We start from the raw sequence: 16,363 nt of genomic DNA, 5'->3' as shown, positions 1-16,363 counted from the left end.
TGCTTAATAGTAGTTTTGTTATTATTTATTAATTCAATTGATCAATTGATCAAATAAAGTTTATAATTATAAGCAATCTCGCCGTTGCCGGGGATCGAACCCGGGTCGTCCGCGTGACAGGCGGAAATACTCACCACTATACTACATCGACATCAGACAACGAATACAAAGGAAGAATTTGTATCAAGCCATTGTTTAATTGCTGAATAGGCATTTTAATACTTGATAGAGATTTCGTCAACTTAATATATGTTTAAATGATTTTCTATGTCCTCCTAGTGAAATTTCACCAATCCGGCTCCGGAAATGTCTGCACAGCTCTTGGAGATGACAAAAAACTCCAACTCCGAGTGAGTTCCAAAGTCTCAGCCTCTTGACATGATCTTCGCGTGGATATCCTGCAGCAGTAGCTCATAAGTAGCACAAAGCAGAGTAAAAAGAAATAACGAAAACGAACTTTTACCTCGCGCAAGCTGGCTTTGGTCGGTGTAGGATACCTGGAGAATCATGTTGGCACAAACTAACCACATGCCTCTCGCTTAGGACCTTTGCTGGACTACAATAGCTCCTAAACGAAATCGTTGTGTCTGCCTGAGAATACTGACAACCCTGTTGTTACTGTCGCCACAGTGCATTGTCTGGAAAACTTCGAAGACTAAAGACTAATCATCACCATACTCTACCTTACACGTCGACGATCCAGAACTTCTTAGAGCATATAAGAAGCTGCTCGTCTTTTTCAAGAATGCGATGGACTCTGGCAACCCACAGGAACCTTGGTGCCAACTCCAGTATGCGCTGCACCGCACGTGAGGAATCTTGAAAGATCGCAAGAGCCTGCGTCGTAGTTGCTAGAATCAACTCCTAGAAGTCAAATGAGAAAACTTACATTCGGTCTCAGCAGCCGATCCATTTCCAGCATTATATCTTCGATCTGGCACCCTTTTCTCCCTGGATAGAGGGACATCACGCGATATGCGTGCAACAAGTCGTAGCTCCTCGGGTAGCTCGAAAAGCTTTCGCACCTGTGGATGCAAGAAATGAGAAGAAAGCCAAGTGAATACGAGCAAGCCTACGTACCAGCTATGCAAGGTGCCTACGAGGCCTCGACCATAGACAACGTTGAGAGTGTTGGTAGATTCCGATGGAACCACGTTCATGATCCACACGGGCTTGTTCTGTAGTAACAAGGCAGCAGCAAAGCCTCCGTATCCAGCATTCATATCCATAACGTTCCGAATGGAATTTTCGGATACATTAAGCAGCTTCCAATAGTCTCCAACTTTGCCTTCCCAGAGAGATGTGTCTTCTTTGAAAGAAGATGAGCTGATCCCTGTGCAAAAGAAATCCCGTTACCACATACTGGAGTATATAACAAAGTTACCGAGCTGGTTCGAGTAAGTTGTAAGCCGTTCCGGCCATGAAGGAAGTTGGACGAAATTGGCATCATTGTCCTCAGACAAGGCAATGCAGTCGTCCAGTGGCTTGTTCCACGAGTTGTCTAGAGACTCCTTGCTTTGGTTAGCGCACAGCTTGGACTTGGCGAGCTGACAGGACCTGTCGGCGGTCTTCCTCCAAACCGCAGTCTGGACGTGCCGTGCGATCAGCTTCCAGCAAAGAGATTCTGTAATGTTGGTCAGGATGTTCCAAACTTCAGGGAAATCCTTGTCTTTGCGATAAGCTGGAGGTGCAGAATAGATGAAGAAGCCACCAGGTCTTAAAATCCGGTCCATTTCCCTGAGCAAAATACCTCCTGCAGATTCACGGAAAAGAACATTTTTATATCATGCACGAGATTCCAACTAATGCTTACCATCTTCGTGCCAATCGACGCGACAGCGGGAACAGTGAACAGCATCGAAGGATCTGGAAGGATACGGCAAGCGCTTGGTTCCAAGCGCCGCAACAAGAGCCGGTATTCCTCGTTCCAGAGCGAACTGGATCTGATTCTCGTGAGAGTCAAGCGGCGCAAACGACATGGTCTGGATGTCGAGGTTGAAGAGATAAGCTGCAAAGCTTGCAACTCCGCAGCCAACGTCCAAAACTCGAGCCACTCCAGCAGTCTGTAAATCTCCTTTCCAATCCGTGGTCATGTTTCCTAGCCTGTCTACACGAAGTTGATGGATCAGTGGATCAAAAGAGAGAAGGAAAGAAGTGTTACCTCTGGATGTACTCGGGAGCTCCATGCTTGAAATGCGTCCCTCCTCCCGGAAACCACATCGTGGAGCCTTTAACGTGGACCCAGTTCTGGCCACCTTTCACTTCGGCTAGCCGGGTATGGTTTACGTTGCTCCTCCACACATAGTCTCGGCTCTGGGGCCACCGGATGGGAAGCTTGTAGGACTTTGGTGGAGGAACAAGGCAGAAAGGACGCTGGTTTGGTGGGGGGCATTGTCGCTCCAAGTGCTCCCTTCTCGAGAAATTGAGCTTGCTGGAGATGGAAGCAATGTAGTTTGCATCGTGGCATGGGATGTACTCGGTAAAGTTGCTTGGGCAGAGGCTGACTCCATCGGGAGGGATCTGGAGTGGCTGGGATCGAAGTGACAGACGAACCGTGTTGGGTGACAAATCATCTGCCATCGCGATCGATCAAATCAGTGAGAAGTTATGGCGGGCAAGAGCGAAATTTACCAGAATGCGGCCGCCTGAGCTGGACGGCGCCGCTGCTGCTGCTGTCATCGCCGACGAGAGATCCGATGTAGAGGAAGATGGAGGCGAGCAAAGCCGCGGCGAGGACGAGCTTGACGAATTGCTGCGAGCAGAGCGTCTCCGCCAAGAATCCGAGCTTCTTCATGGCCCTGGCGATTGATTCTACCTGAGGAAGAAGGCGGTGGCCGCGATTCTTGCCCTTGCCGCCATTGCACGGCTCCAAGAGCGATCCTATCCAAGAACCCTAGCCCTTGGGAGAATGCCGGAGCTGGGCATTTGGGCGAATCTTCTATAAGTATCGTTTATTTGATTCCGCGTGTTATGTGTATAGTAACATGGAATAGGCTACTTTGCTCTAATGGGCGGGCAAGGCAAGGCTATGGCCATGCCGCCTTCTCATTCTTCCGCACTAGCAGGAGCTTCTTCCAGCCCTAGCGCTTCTTCCTCGTGCTCCTCCTCTTCCTCCTCGGGCGCCGCGGTCATAGGTCTCATTCGAGATAGGGATTCTTCGTCCAGCGCCTTGGATCATCAGCAGAGTAAGCGACGACAGCCTCCAGCGCCCGCGATCGATGAGGACGACGCTCCAAGTGCTAGGATTCCAGCAGCAGCGGCGGCGGCAGCGGCAGCTCCAGCTAAGGATTCCCTTGCCTATGCCGAAATATTGCTGTCGAGGAGCAAGTTCGCGGATGCCCAGCTGCTGTACAAGAGCGTGCTCGAGGCGGAGCCGAGCTGCGTCCAGGCGCTGGTCAGCAAGGGCGTTTGCCTCCAGATGCAAGGTAATGCGCGCCAGGCCTTGGAATGCTTCGCGTCGGCGCTCAAGCTCGATCCTTCCAATGCTCGAGCCCTAACGCAATGCGGCATTCTCTACAAGGAAGAGGGCCATCTGCTCGAAGCATCCGAGGTGAGTGTATCCTTTGCTCGTTTTGCTCGCAAACTAGATGGATTTTCTCTCTTGTATCTTCGCAGGCTTATCAAAAAGCGCTCCAGGCAGACCCAAAGTACAAACCAGCCTTGGAAAGCCTCGCGGTTGTCTTGACTGACATTGGCACCAGCTTGAAGTTGTCTGGGAACGTCCACGATGGTATGCAAAAATACTTTGAGGCGCTTCGAGCGGATGCTACGTACGCGGTAAATCCTCGTCCATCCTTTTCCGTGTGGAACTAAGCAAGCGACGATTCTCGTGTCATGCAGCCGGCGTTTTACAACCTGGGTGTCGTTTACTCGGAGATGCTCCAGTATGACACAGCTTTGAACTGTTACGAGAAGGCCGCGGCGCACAGGCCTATGTATGCCGAAGCATACTGCAACATGGGCGTCATCTATAAGAACCGGGGAGATTTAGATGCGGCAATCGCTTGCTACGAGAGGTGTTGCTTTTGAAAAGCTTCTACAGTTCGCTGATATAGCTTTCCACGTGTTTGTGTGTAGGTGCTTGGCTGTCTCTCCAAATTTTGAAATCGCAAAGAACAATATGGCGATCGCGCTGACAGATCTTGGCACTAAGGTAAACTTCCAGTTGTTTTCAGAAAGTCAAACGTGGTGACCACATCAGGTGAAGCTTGAGGGAAACATCCATCAAGGCGTTGCTTATTACAAAAAGGCCTTGCTCTATAACTGGCACTATGCCGACGCGATGTACAACCTCGGTGTTGCGTACGGGGAAATGCTGAAATTCGACATGGTAATCCAGCGTGCGTAGTTTCTGTTTCAATCACGCTAACGTATGGCGCGTGTAGGCAGTCGTGATGTACGAACTGGCATTGCATTTCAACCCTCAGTGTGCGGAAGCATGTAATAACTTAGGAGTCATTTACAAGGACAGGGACAATTTGGACAGAGCCGTCGAATGTTATCAGGTTCTTCGTGTTTTTTCTGTACAAGCAACTGCTGAAACAATCGTGTGCATGCAGATGGCTCTTACAATAAAACCCGACTTTTCCCAGTCTCTCAACAACCTTGGCGTCGTGTATACCGTCCAGGTACTTGATTTTGGCTTTCAGACGCCGGAGGTCGTTTCACGTGCTCTGTTTCAGGGAAAGATGGACTCTGCGTCGGCAATGATCGAAAAGGCGATCCTCGCAAACCCTTCTTATGCAGAGGCTTATAACAATCTCGGTGCGCTGATTTAAATGCTTACAATTTTTTTCTAGAATAAGTGTTCGTGCAGGTGTGTTGCATCGAGATGCCGGAAATATTTATCTTGCAATTGAGGCTTACGAACGTTGCTTGCGTATAGACTCGGACTCTCGGAACGCCGGGCAGGTCTGCACAATCACTTTTTATACAAGCTGCAACTAACACGGAATTGCTATGTCCGTTTAGAACCGCTTATTGGCAATGAATTACATATATGAGGATGAAGATAAATTATACCATGCTCACAGGTAGAGTAAGGTGATTGCTTGAGGTTCTTTCGTGAACATTTTGTCCCTTCACGTTTTGATGTTTTCCAGGGACTGGGGCAAGCGGTTTGTGCGTCTATATTCTCCATATACAACTTGGAGCAATTCCAAGGAACCTGACAGACCACTAACCATAGGATACATCTCACCCGATTACTTCACTCATTCTGTCTCCTATTTTATAGAAGCCCCGCTTATGCACCATGACTATAGTAACTACCGGGTTGTCGTCTATTCTGCAGTCGTCAAGGTAATTTTGAAGCATCATTTGATACTCCAGTGCTAACATTCGCAATGTTCCCAGGCAGACGCTAAAACACAACGCTTTAAGGACGCAGTGTTGAAAAACGGTGGTATGTGGAAGGAAGTTTATGGAATCGACGAGAAGAAAGTAGCAGCTCTTGTCAGAGAAGATAACGTGGATATCTTGGTAGAACTTACTGGGCATACAGCAAATAATAAGCTCGGGGTTATGGCGTGTCGTCCGGCTCCTCTTCAGGTAAGCGTGTCGCTTCGTAGACAAGAAAACTGCTAACTCCTGTGCACAGGCCACCTGGATAGGATATCCAAACACAACTGGGCTCGCCACAATTGATTACAGATTTACAGATTCATTGGCTGATCCGCCAGATACCAGACAAAGGTAAGTTCCTTCGCAAATCTCAAATGCGCTAAACCGTGAGAGATTCGCAGGCACGTAGAGGAACTTGTTAGGCTGCCGGGATGCTTTTTATGCTACACACCTTCTGCCGAAGCAGGCCCAATCGTTCAAGCCCCGGCTTTGACAAACGGCTTTGTGACTTTCGGAAGCTTTAATAATCTAGCGAAGGTAACTGAGCTTCGGACTCCTCGTCATTCCGTGCTAAACTGTCCTCGTCTAAGCAGATAACTCCCCGGGTTGTTCGTGTTTGGGCCAGGATACTCTGTGCCGTTCCGACAGCCAGACTAGTTGTCAAGTGCAAGCCATTCTGTTGTGACGGAATAAGGGACAAGTTTCTTGCCAAATTCGAGGAGCTGGGCGTGCAGCCGATGCGGCTTGATCTATTGCCTCTCATTCTGTTAAACCACGACCACATGCAGGCGTATTCGTTCATGGATATCAGGTATCCAAGTTCATATCCCTTGCATCACTCGAACTCACTGTTCTATCTACAGCCTCGATACATTTCCATACGCGGGTACCACGACCACCTGCGAATCGCTCTACATGGGGATACCGTGCGTTACAATGGCAGGCAAGGTCCATGCAAACAATGTGGGTGTTACGTTACTGAGCCAAGTCGGTAAGTGCATAACAAAGCTGCCATTCTCTTCACTCTTGACTCTGGCTGGTCTTGTCTTGCTGCAGGCTTGTGTAATCTAATCGCCCGGACGGAAGACGAGTACGTGAAGAAAGCTGTGGACTTAGCTTCGGACGTTTCAAAGCTCTCGGCATTGAGGACTGGACTCCGAGACAGGATGCTCAAGTCCCAACTTTGCAATGGCCCGAGCTTCGTCCAAGGCTTGGAAGCGGCCTACCGTACCTTGTGGCAAAGGTATTGTCAGGGAATTGTACCATCGCTCGTTAGGCTTAGAGACGACCAGGCCGACGGCACCCACTCGGACAACACGAACTGGGTGAACGGCTTCAAGTCGACAGCAAATGGTTTTGGGTCGGCCATTATTTCGGACACTAGAACCAGGTAGAAAGGTACGCACGCTTCCATTTTATAGGCCAGAGGGAAGGATCACTGGGATGAAGCACTTCACCATTGTTTCCTCCTGTCTTCCTTTTATTTACAGTGCAGGGAGTGCAATACAGAGACCACCAAATGGACACAAATATATAAGATTTCCGATGATTTCTAGTTGCAGCAAGCGGATTTTTTAGTCTCTATCGGTCTGTCGGTGAGAACCATTCCAGTGTTTTGTTGAGCCGGCTGTGCTTTTGGCAATTTCCTGGCTGCAAAAGAGAGAGAGAAGAGGAACCAACGCGTTAGGCGGGACGGAAGCTTTGAAAGCAAACAGCGATCGATGCAAGCTTTGAAAGCAAACAGCTTACTTACCAATCTCGTAGAAGAGCTCGTTGACGTTCTCGGCAGTCTTTGCAGAGGTTTCCATGAAGAAGAGCCCGTTTTCATCCGCGTAGGATTGTCCCTCCTGTACGACACGACCGAGATTGTCAATTGCGGTTATAAGTAAACGCCGCGTTACCTGCGTCTCGATCTTACGCTTTGCTGCCAAATCGGCTTTGTTTCCGGCAAGAGCCATGACGAGGTTGGCATTTCCTGAAAACCACCAACGAGATAAGCACGAGAGAAAGAAAGAGATACGTGTCGATCGTTTTCACCTTGCCTCTGAAGTTCCTGGACCCATTTTTTGGCCCTCGCAAAGGACTCCTGGTGGCAAGAAAGCAAAGTTTCATCAGCAACGAGGAAGAGAATGGAAGTTAGCTACAACGCAAGCTTACCGCGTTTGTGATGTCATAAACAATAATGGCCGCGGCAGCACCGCGGTAGTACATTGGAGCTAAGCTATGGTAGCGTTCTTGACCCGCCGTGTCCCAAATCTCAAACTTGACAGTCGTCTCGTTCACGGCCAACGTCTGTGTCAAGAATGCCGCTCCAATCGTCGACTCCTGCCGTAAAAACCACGATAAAATCACCCATTTCACATCCACTTTTCCACACCTGGTAATCGAAGAACTGGCCCTTGACAAATCTGAGAACGAGGCTGGATTTCCCAGCTCCCATGTCCCCTAGCAGCACCTGGAAGCGCCATGGAAAAATCTCAGCGCACGACCAACAGTGGAAACCCTAATCTAGAGCGCGATGGATCCAGGGCGCCTCCGCGGGAGGGATCGAATTCGCGACAGCAATCCTACTTACAAGCTTGGCCTGCATGTGATTCATCCCCGTCGTCGCCATGGATGGAGCGCGCGATCGATCGAAGAACAAGGCGCTACCCCGACGAACGAAGAAGGCTTTTTAATTTTCCTTTCTCGAATTGCCCTTGCCGTACGTTCGTACATCTCGTCGTCCCAGTCGCCGGATCCGCCACGCTCGATCGGGGCCGCCCGTTTGAGCGCCACGTGTGAGAAACGTGTCAGTTGGATTTATTTTAGGGCAAGATGGGCAACGCTCTTGGAGTGGCAGTGGCAGTGGCAGTGATCCTTGCGCTCCTCGCGGCGGCGCCGCCGATCGCGTCCCATAATGTGGGAGCTCTGGCCTCGTCCTGCGAAGAGTCCGATTTTCTCTACAAGTCACTGCCCTGTGTCAAGGGCGGCACGGTGATGAGCACGCCGAGCTCGCAATGCTGCGTCGCCGTGCGCGGTATGGCGCTCGAGTGCTTGTGCCGCTTGATCGTGTCCGCGACGGGGGCTTCCAGCGAGCAGACGGTGAAGAACTACGTCAAGACGTGCAAGATGAAAGCTCCCCCGGGATTCAAATGCTAAAAGCAGCGGCAAAGAGCGAATCAAATAGGTGGGATGGGATTGATTGATTCGTGTGAGTTGTGAGCTCTCTCTCTTTTCTTTCTCTTGAGGAATTCGTCTCTTTGATCTATCGTGCCGACAAAAGCTCTCGTCCTCTTTTTTTTCTTCTTTTCTTCTTGGCTTGCTCGTGACTTAGCTACTGGCGCCAGCTTTGTAATAAATCGATAGATCGTGTCAAAGTTCGCCTTCTTTTTTCATCTCTCGCGTTCCTTTCGATCGTCTTTCCTTGTCGAGCCGTCTTCCGCGATGTTCTTTCTCGCTTTTCGTGATCCAATCCATGCCACACGTTTGAGCGGCGCAAGCTTTATAAGCGATCGATTTGTGTTCGAGACTTCTAGGCCAAGATCATGGAGTTTGTCTGCCTTGTGGTGGCTCTACTGCTATCTCTTGTTTTCTCTTTGGTTGATTCTCAGCTCACCACCAGCTTCTACGATCAAAGTTGTCCGCAGGTCTTCTCCATCGTGAGGCAAGGCGTGGATCGAGCGTTTTCGAGAGAGCAGCGCCTCGCAGCATCATTACTGCGCCTACACTTTCACGACTGCTTTGTCAACGTTGGATCACGAGTTCCACACTTGAAACTCGGCACGGGTTAAGTCACTGTTCTCATCTCAGTTGCTCATGTGCAGGGCTGCGATGCTTCGATTCTCCTGGACGACACTTCCACCTTCACTGGAGAGAAGACAGCCGGTCCAAACCTCAACTCGGCGAGAGGCTTCGATGTTATCGACGATATCAAGTCGGAGCTCGAGAATCAGTGTCCAGGCATTGTCTCGTGCGCTGACATTCTAGCTCTCGCTGCCAGGGACTCCGTCACTGTGGTAAAGTTCATACGAACGTAGTCGCTATCGATCAACTTTGTTCTTTCAGTCCGCTGGACCATCGTGGGATGTTCTTCTGGGCCGCCGAGATAGTTTTCGAGCTAGCCAAGCCGATGCCAATCGCTTCATTCCATCGCCCGCGTCGGACGTTCCAGCGTTGGTCTCGGCATTTCAAGCAGTGGGTCTCTCAGCATCGAACATGATAGTTCTTTCAGGTACTGCCAGCCAACTTCGATTCTCCCACGCAAAAAAATGGATTTTTCTCGTTTCTAGGTGCTCATACTATTGGAGCTGCTCGCTGCGGCACCCTGACTCCACGTCTCTACAACCAAAGTGGCACCGGACAGCCCGACTCCGTCGGCGATCCCGATTTTCTGGCCTCGCTCCAGCGCTTGTGTCCACCGGGTGGCAATCCGGGGACTCTCTCCCGCCTCGACGTGAGATCTCCGCAGGCATTCGACAACTCCTACTACCAGAATTTGCTGCAAGGCCGCGGAGTGCTCCACTCGGATCAAATCCTCTTCTCCGGCGGTGGCTCGTCGGCACAGGCAGTCCAAGACTTGAGCAGCGATGAAAATCTCTTCTTTGGGAACTTTGCGGCGTCCATGGTGAGACTGGGGAGCATCGCTCCTCTCACTTTCCCGGATGGAGAGATTAGAACGAACTGCCGCTTTACAAACTCTTGACGAAGAGCAAAGATTTTTAAACGTTAAAGAAGTTTCTATGCTCAAAGCCCTAGACTAGTTGGGACGCAGCGAGGCTGGCGATGGCGCAGCGCTTGCGATTCATCGGTAAGACATTGGATTTGCTGTCGAAATCCTAGTATCTCAGCCTTGGATCTAGCTACAATGCAGACATTGGCGCCAATCTCTCAGGTACTTGCTAGTGAAAATCCGAGAGAAGAGTGACCTCGTTTTCTCTCGTAGATGATATGTTTAAAGGGATGTACAATGGGAAGCAATATCACCCAGCTGACTTGCCAATGGTTTTGTCGCGAGCTTGGAACGCTGGTGTCGATCGAATCATTGTAGGCGGAGAGAAGTTCTCTTGTCTATCTAATCGAGAAATGTTTTAGGTGACCGGAGGATCGCTTGAGGAATCGAAGCAAGCTTTGGAGATTGCTCAGACAGATGGTACTTTGTTCTTTTCTTCTTTCGAATTCTCGAGCTTCGATGCTGTTCTCTACAGACAGGCTCTTTTGCACTGTAGGAGTTCATCCAACGCGATGCAAGGTATGGGACTTCTTTTTTGGGTTCACCGATTTCCTTTCGGTGCCTAGGAATTCGAGGCTCGGGGAGAACCGGACAAACATTTAAAGGATCTACTAGAACTTGCAAGGCATGGCTGCTCCCTAGGAAAGGTATGCTAGCTTTTTTATATCGATTACATTTATGTTAGCGGCTGTGTCTTCAGGTGGTGGCGATTGGGGAGTGTGGTCTCGACTACGATCGCTTGAAATTTTGTCCAGCTGATGTTCAACGCAGGTTTGTCGTCCTTTTTAGAAAAACAGAAATGCCACATATGGTTTTCAGGTACTTTGAGAAGCAGTTTTATTTGGCGGAAGTAACAGGGCTTCCAATGTTTCTACACATGCGCGCTGCTGCCACGGATTTCTGCGAAATAATACAAGCGAATCAGCAAAGGTATGTGACCAAGTTTCTTTTTTTTTCTAGATTTCATCTATAGGTAGAACAAGTTTAAGATTCTTAACAGGTTTCCGGCAGGAGTAGTGCATTCATTCACTGGCACTGCCGACGAGAGAGACAGGCTTTTGGGATTTGAAAAGCTCTATATAGGTGACGGACTAGCAAACTATTACTTCGTGTTCTCACTGCTTCACCACAGGTATCAATGGATGCTCGCTAAAGACAAAGGAAAATTTGGAGGTAATGGCTGGGATTCCTGTGGAGAGAATGATGATGGAGACGGATTCGCCATACTGCGAGATCAAAGCAGCTCACGCTGGTGTGGAGCACGTCACCACACACTGGGTGTCAAAGAAGAAAGAGCGTCACGAAGAACATTTGACTGTGAAATCCAGGAACGAGCCATGCCACATTAGGTACTTGGCTCCACTTTACTTCGATTCAATTCTTTGAAAACTTTGCAGGCAAGTCTTTGAGGTGATCGCTGGGTTTCGTAAAGTCGAGGACACGAATGGCATCGCGGAGATATTGTATAAGAACACATGCAGGTAAGCATTTTTTTGCAAAATACTCTTACGAGACGTTTTTTTAATCTTTCCACCAGTGTGTTCTTCCCGGATCAGTGAACGCGCACGTAGCCAAGGTCAAGTGAAGCTAAAATCAAAAGATAAAAATGGGTAAGCTCTCGCAATTTGCTTGTTCTTAGAACTTACAACAGATACTTCGCACAGCTGGTATCCAGTGACTGGGCCAATGCTGGATCTGATCGATCTTATCGATTGAATGGTGGTGCAGCTAATGCTGAATCAGTGAGAGTACATGTTTTAACGTTTTTTATATGTGGTCTAAGCATAAAATCTTATATAACATCTCTTATTCCGTCCAACGTTTTCCTTACAAACTTAAGGCCTATGGTCTAGTGGTCTGGACACTGGACTCTAAACCCAGTGGCCAGAGTTCAAGCCGATCTCAATTCAAAATAGAATGCACAAACAACAGGGTAATAGCTTGATAATAACTTTCGTAAATAAACGAAGCTTGATAAAGAGACAAGTAGTTAACTGCATGCAAAACGAAAAATTGTGTACGTATTTTGGGACCACGTAGGCTGTTCATGACGCGTGGTTGAATGAGATCTTTGTTGGATCACTGATTTTTGGCATCTCCTCGCTAATTGCAGCCGCTGGTGATCTGCGTACTCAAGGGTGAACTGGCATGGAACTTGGGAAGACTATCACTTGGATGTTTCTTACGACCAGCAAAGTGATTCCACAGGCAACAGGGATTTCTAGATGCATGGAAGGGAAATCCAAACTGTGTTCTCTTGCAGCCTGCACAGGTTGACAACTATTTAAGAAGACAATGCTTGGCTAGTGATAGCTAAGTACTCGAACTCCAGGTGCTCAGACTTTGAACGATTACCTTATAATTTGTGTAGTTTTAACATTGTTTTACAACTATGATGCTGAAGCTTACACTCCGAATGACCCGTTTGGACCCCCAGCAAATTCTTCCTTCCTTTTTCTATTCTGCGAAGGGGCAGTGCAATCCCCCGGTCGCTCCATGCTCCACCAGCTTTATCTCCCTTCTCAAATGCCGATACACCCGGTACTCTTCTGGATTCGCAGCGGGATTGGGACACCAGTCCACGTCAATGCTGCCCTTTGAATCCTCCACATGGCATGAACACTTCGACCGAACAAGAAAAGCATGCTTCCAACAATGCTTCAGGCCACAAGTCTGGTTCCATCAATGAACAAGAAGTATCTACCATACTTACTGGAAAACACGTTTGATTTGTAAAAACCTCGTTTGCAAACTGGCATTTGCGTCTGCATTTGCGTTCCATTTGCAAATGGTTGCCAAATTAAACAAATATTCCAAGTAAAACTAGAATCTTTTACAATCTTTTACATTCCTTTCTGCTGGTAGGAGGCAATTGTTGGTGCAATGGCTCGTTGAGCCACCTCTTCTGATCATCTAGGGAAAAGACAAAACTCCCTATGAGATCAATTCACTATCTACAATGCAGTTTATGAACAAGGCCACGGGCAAGGCCCTTGGACCTACAAGTTTTGCAATGAGTTAAAATTTTGTTCACTAAAGAGATTGATTACGCATGTAAGGAGGGTTCCAGGGGAAGAGATTGAGGTTTGCTAGGGTCAGGTGCCCTTGAATGTGCCCAATGAGATGTGAATGAAGTTCTTCAATGATTATCATCACTGTGAACCACCACAAAAAGATGGTCTTGTTGTCTACACTGCAAATGTGTAATATGTGAATATCAACAGAAAAATTTTCAAGACTCCTTTCCAAAGATTGGCTTCTGCTACCTACCCACTAATTGTGAGTCATGAAACATTTTCATTCCACCAGGTAGTAATGCTCCAAGTCAACAATCCTTGGCTGCATCAATAGATTTTGCTACTTCAAATGATAATAATGCAACAGATGCCCAAACAGGGCAAGCACTCTCTAGAGGACTTTCTAGCGGGCAACAATAGAGCAACATGTCAAGTCCTATTGGGGGGATGCAATTGGGCCTAGGCATGGCTGCTGGTAGACAACAAAGCTTGCATACAACATGGCAAAACCAAAGTTACATTGATGTAGATATTATTGTTTGCAAATTCATCTATAAAACTGCACAAGCCTTCAATGTTGTGAATAATTTATATTGGGAAGAGATGCTCAATGCTGTGAGGAAAGCTGGTCCAAACTACTTCTCGATGTCTTTAAAATATGAAGCAATCCGGGTGAAACATTTGAATGAGGAGTATGAAAGCTTGAACTCTAGGCTAGATATTGTGTGTGAAGGCTGGAAGGAATTTGGCTGCACGATTGTCATTGATAGTTGGCAATGCTCAAGGAAATGAAGCATTGTGAACCTGATGGCGGTGAGCATTCATGGATCAGGTGTTTCTGAAATCATTTGAAGCATTAGAGGAGAAGAAAGCCGGTCTCTAGTTGTGGTTGAAGTTGAGGCTTGTTCTCATAAAGGTTGGAGTTGAGAATATAGTTCAAATGATCATTGATAATGGCTCCAACTTTGTTCGCATAGGGGATTTCATGAAGGAGGAGTTTCCAAAGATTGTTCATAGCAAATGTGTTTACCACTGCTTGAGCCTCCTTTTGAAGGATATCACTAACTTTGATTGGGTTCAACCTTGTGTGAGTGGATGTGAGAAGATTATCAATTTCATATTGAAGAGGCTAAGCCTGGTTACAACATTCTGGAAAATCACCCCTCGAGACTTCATTAAACTAGTATCAATTAGACTTGCATACAACTTCATGGTGATGAGCTCTTTGACAATACACCACAAACTGCTGCAAAACTATTCAACTGATTCAGTCAAGGAGCTCATCACCATAAAGTTGTATGCAAGTTTAATTAATACTAGTTTGATAAAGTCTTAAGAGGTGATTTTCTAGAATGCTATAATTAGGCTTGGCCTCTTCAACATGAAACTGCCAATCTTCTCACAGCCGCTCACACAAGGTTGAACCCAATCAAGGTTAGTGATATCCTTCAAGAGGAGGCTCAAGTAGTGGCAAACACATTTGTTGTAATTTGAAATACCACAAATTGCTGCAAAACTATTCAATTGATTCAATCAAGGAGCTCATCACCATGAAGTTGTATGTAAATCTAATTGATGATGGTTTAATGAAGTCTCGAGGAGTGATTTTCCAGAATGCTATAACCAAGCTTGGCTTCTTCAACATGAAATTGACAATCTTCTCACAGCCGCTCACACAAGGTTGAACCCAATCAAGGTTAGTAATATCCTTCAAAAGGAGGCTCAAGTAGTGGCAAACACATTTGCTGTGAACAATCTTTGGAAACTCCTCCATAAAATCCCCCATACGAACAAAGTTGGAGCCATTATCAATGATCATTTGAACCACATTCTCAACTCCAACCTCTATGAGAATAAGCCTCAACTTTGACCACAACTAAAGACCAATTTTATTCTCCTCCAATGCATCAAACAATTTCAGAAACACCTAATCCATGAATGCTCACCGCCATCATGTTCATAATGCTTCATTTCCTTGAGCATTGCTAGCTATCAATGACGATCGTGCAGCCAAATTCCTTCCAGCCTTCACACACAACATCTAGTCTCGAATTCAAGCTTTCATACTCCTCATTCAAATGTTTCACCCGGATCGCTTCATACTTTAGAAACACTGAGAATAGTCTGGATTAGCTTTCCCCACAGCACTGAGCATCTCTTTCTAGTACAAGCTGTTCACAACATTGAAGGCTTATGCAATTTCATAGATGAACCTATGAACAGCAACATATGCATCAATATAGCTCTAGTTTTTCTATGTTGTATGTAGGCTTTGTTGTCTACCAATAGCTATGCCCAAGCCTAATTGTGTCCCCCCACTAGAATTCATAGGACCTGATATGTTGCTCTGTTGTTGCTCGCTAGAAAGTCCTCTAGAGAGTGCTTGCCCTATCTGGGCATCTACTGCATTATTATCATTCGAAGCAGCAAAATCCATTGTCACAACCAAGGATTGTTGATTTGGAGCATTACTACCTAGTGGAAATGATGATGTTCCATGACTCACAATTGGTGGGCAGGTAGCAGAAGCTAATCTCCAGAAAGGAGTCTTAAAAATTTCCCTATTGATATTCACATACTGAGCATTTGCAATGTAGACAGTAGGACCATCTTTTTGTGGTGGTTCACAATGGTGATAATCACTAAAGAACTTCATTTGCATCTCATTGAAGACATTCAAAAACACCTAACTGTAGCAAACCTCAATCTCTTCCTTTGGGACCCTCCCTACATGCACAATCAATCTCTTCAATAAATCAAATTTCAACTCATTGTAGAACTTGCAAGTCCAGAGGCTTTGCTCGTGGCCTTGTTCATAAGCTACACTGCAAATAGTGAATCAATCTCACAAGGAGTTTCGTCTTTTCCCTGGATGATCAAAAGAGGTGGCTTGGCAAGCCATTGCACCAACAATTGCTTCCCACCTACAGAAAGAAACATAAAAGACTGTAAAAGATTCTGGTTTAACTTTGAATATTCATTTAACTTGGCAACCCTCTACAAATGAAATGCAAACCTGTATGCAAACGCTTGTCTGCAAATGTCATTTTTACAAATCAAACACGTTTTCCAGTAAGTATGGTTGTTTGTTCAGTCATAAGGGGAATGTGTTACAGGAAATGGGGAATTTTCCATACTCAAATGTGAGCTTTCCAATCTCATGAATAGAAAACGTGAAATGTGATCTTTGTTGGATCATTGGTATAAATACCCCTTTGTTTCACCAACCTCGTTCTTTCTTTTGCACGCACAGATTGTAGATTAAACAGTTTTCACAACGCAACCATTTCAG

The 16,363-nt window shown here is 46.8% G+C and overlaps 5 protein-coding genes and 1 non-coding gene across 7 annotated transcripts; 3 read left to right on the top strand and 3 right to left on the bottom strand.

The window, feature by feature from the left end:
* Nucleotides 1-79: 79 nt before the first annotated feature.
* TRNAD-GUC lies at nucleotides 80-151 on the bottom strand. The gene has a single exon. It is a non-coding gene; the product is annotated as a tRNA-Asp (tRNA).
* A 26-nt stretch (nucleotides 152-177) lies between these two features.
* LOC112341509 (probable methyltransferase PMT7) lies at nucleotides 178-2,909 on the bottom strand. Its single transcript, XM_024661726.1, has 8 exons — nucleotides 2,632-2,909; nucleotides 2,162-2,573; nucleotides 1,814-2,103; nucleotides 1,385-1,753; nucleotides 1,081-1,333; nucleotides 890-1,025; nucleotides 464-837; nucleotides 178-398 (listed from the first exon to the last, which is right to left on the bottom strand). The coding sequence occupies exons 1-7, from the start codon at nucleotides 2,792-2,794 to the stop codon at nucleotides 685-687; spliced, it is 1,776 nt and encodes a 591-aa protein (XP_024517494.1). The 5' UTR covers nucleotides 2,795-2,909; the 3' UTR covers nucleotides 178-398; nucleotides 464-684.
* Nucleotides 2,910-2,978: 69 nt separating this feature from the next.
* Nucleotides 2,979-6,904, top strand: LOC112341508 (probable UDP-N-acetylglucosamine--peptide N-acetylglucosaminyltransferase SPINDLY). Of its 2 annotated transcripts, XM_024661725.1 has the most exons (17): nucleotides 2,981-3,550; nucleotides 3,616-3,777; nucleotides 3,841-4,016; nucleotides 4,078-4,153; nucleotides 4,202-4,330; nucleotides 4,386-4,505; nucleotides 4,560-4,628; nucleotides 4,683-4,764; nucleotides 4,817-4,911; nucleotides 4,972-5,033; nucleotides 5,103-5,301; nucleotides 5,356-5,550; nucleotides 5,600-5,694; nucleotides 5,745-5,880; nucleotides 5,937-6,154; nucleotides 6,207-6,334; nucleotides 6,400-6,904. In XM_024661725.1, exons 1-17 carry the CDS (start codon nucleotides 3,008-3,010, stop codon nucleotides 6,735-6,737), a joined length of 2,823 nt encoding a protein of 940 aa, XP_024517493.1. In that variant the 5' UTR covers nucleotides 2,981-3,007; the 3' UTR covers nucleotides 6,738-6,904. The 2 variants fall into 2 exon arrangements, with proteins under 2 accessions (XP_024517492.1, XP_024517493.1); XM_024661724.1 differs by having other exon boundaries at nucleotides 2,979-3,550; nucleotides 4,386-4,628.
* LOC9651906 (ras-related protein RHN1) lies at nucleotides 6,788-8,037 on the bottom strand. The gene is made up of 7 exons (XM_002987719.2): nucleotides 7,919-8,037; nucleotides 7,721-7,798; nucleotides 7,501-7,668; nucleotides 7,381-7,429; nucleotides 7,245-7,318; nucleotides 7,097-7,190; nucleotides 6,788-6,993 (listed from the first exon to the last, which is right to left on the bottom strand). The coding sequence occupies exons 1-7, from the start codon at nucleotides 7,955-7,957 to the stop codon at nucleotides 6,896-6,898; spliced, it is 600 nt and encodes a 199-aa protein (XP_002987765.1). The 5' UTR covers nucleotides 7,958-8,037; the 3' UTR covers nucleotides 6,788-6,895.
* Nucleotides 8,038-8,164: 127 nt separating this feature from the next.
* LOC9651905 (peroxidase A2) lies at nucleotides 8,165-10,055 on the top strand. Its single transcript, XM_002987791.2, has 5 exons — nucleotides 8,165-8,512; nucleotides 8,963-9,074; nucleotides 9,150-9,341; nucleotides 9,391-9,556; nucleotides 9,615-10,055. The coding sequence occupies exons 1-5, from the start codon at nucleotides 8,343-8,345 to the stop codon at nucleotides 10,025-10,027; spliced, it is 1,053 nt and encodes a 350-aa protein (XP_002987837.2). The 5' UTR covers nucleotides 8,165-8,342; the 3' UTR covers nucleotides 10,028-10,055.
* Nucleotides 10,056-10,075: 20 nt separating this feature from the next.
* On the top strand, nucleotides 10,076-11,873 carry LOC9651834 (putative deoxyribonuclease TATDN1). The gene is made up of 13 exons (XM_002987790.2): nucleotides 10,076-10,132; nucleotides 10,196-10,216; nucleotides 10,268-10,368; nucleotides 10,417-10,474; nucleotides 10,530-10,573; nucleotides 10,621-10,701; nucleotides 10,755-10,825; nucleotides 10,874-10,984; nucleotides 11,055-11,137; nucleotides 11,187-11,403; nucleotides 11,452-11,535; nucleotides 11,592-11,664; nucleotides 11,719-11,873. The coding sequence occupies exons 1-12, from the start codon at nucleotides 10,108-10,110 to the stop codon at nucleotides 11,611-11,613; spliced, it is 918 nt and encodes a 305-aa protein (XP_002987836.2). The 5' UTR covers nucleotides 10,076-10,107; the 3' UTR covers nucleotides 11,614-11,664; nucleotides 11,719-11,873.
* Nucleotides 11,874-16,363: the final 4,490 nt, after the last annotated feature.

The sequence above is a fragment of the Selaginella moellendorffii genome, unplaced genomic scaffold, assembly GCF_000143415.4.
Source record: "Selaginella moellendorffii unplaced genomic scaffold, v1.0 SELMOscaffold_84, whole genome shotgun sequence".
Lineage (NCBI taxonomy): Eukaryota > Viridiplantae > Streptophyta > Lycopodiopsida > Selaginellales > Selaginellaceae > Selaginella > Selaginella moellendorffii.
This window is presented reverse-complemented; position numbering and strand designations above follow the sequence as displayed.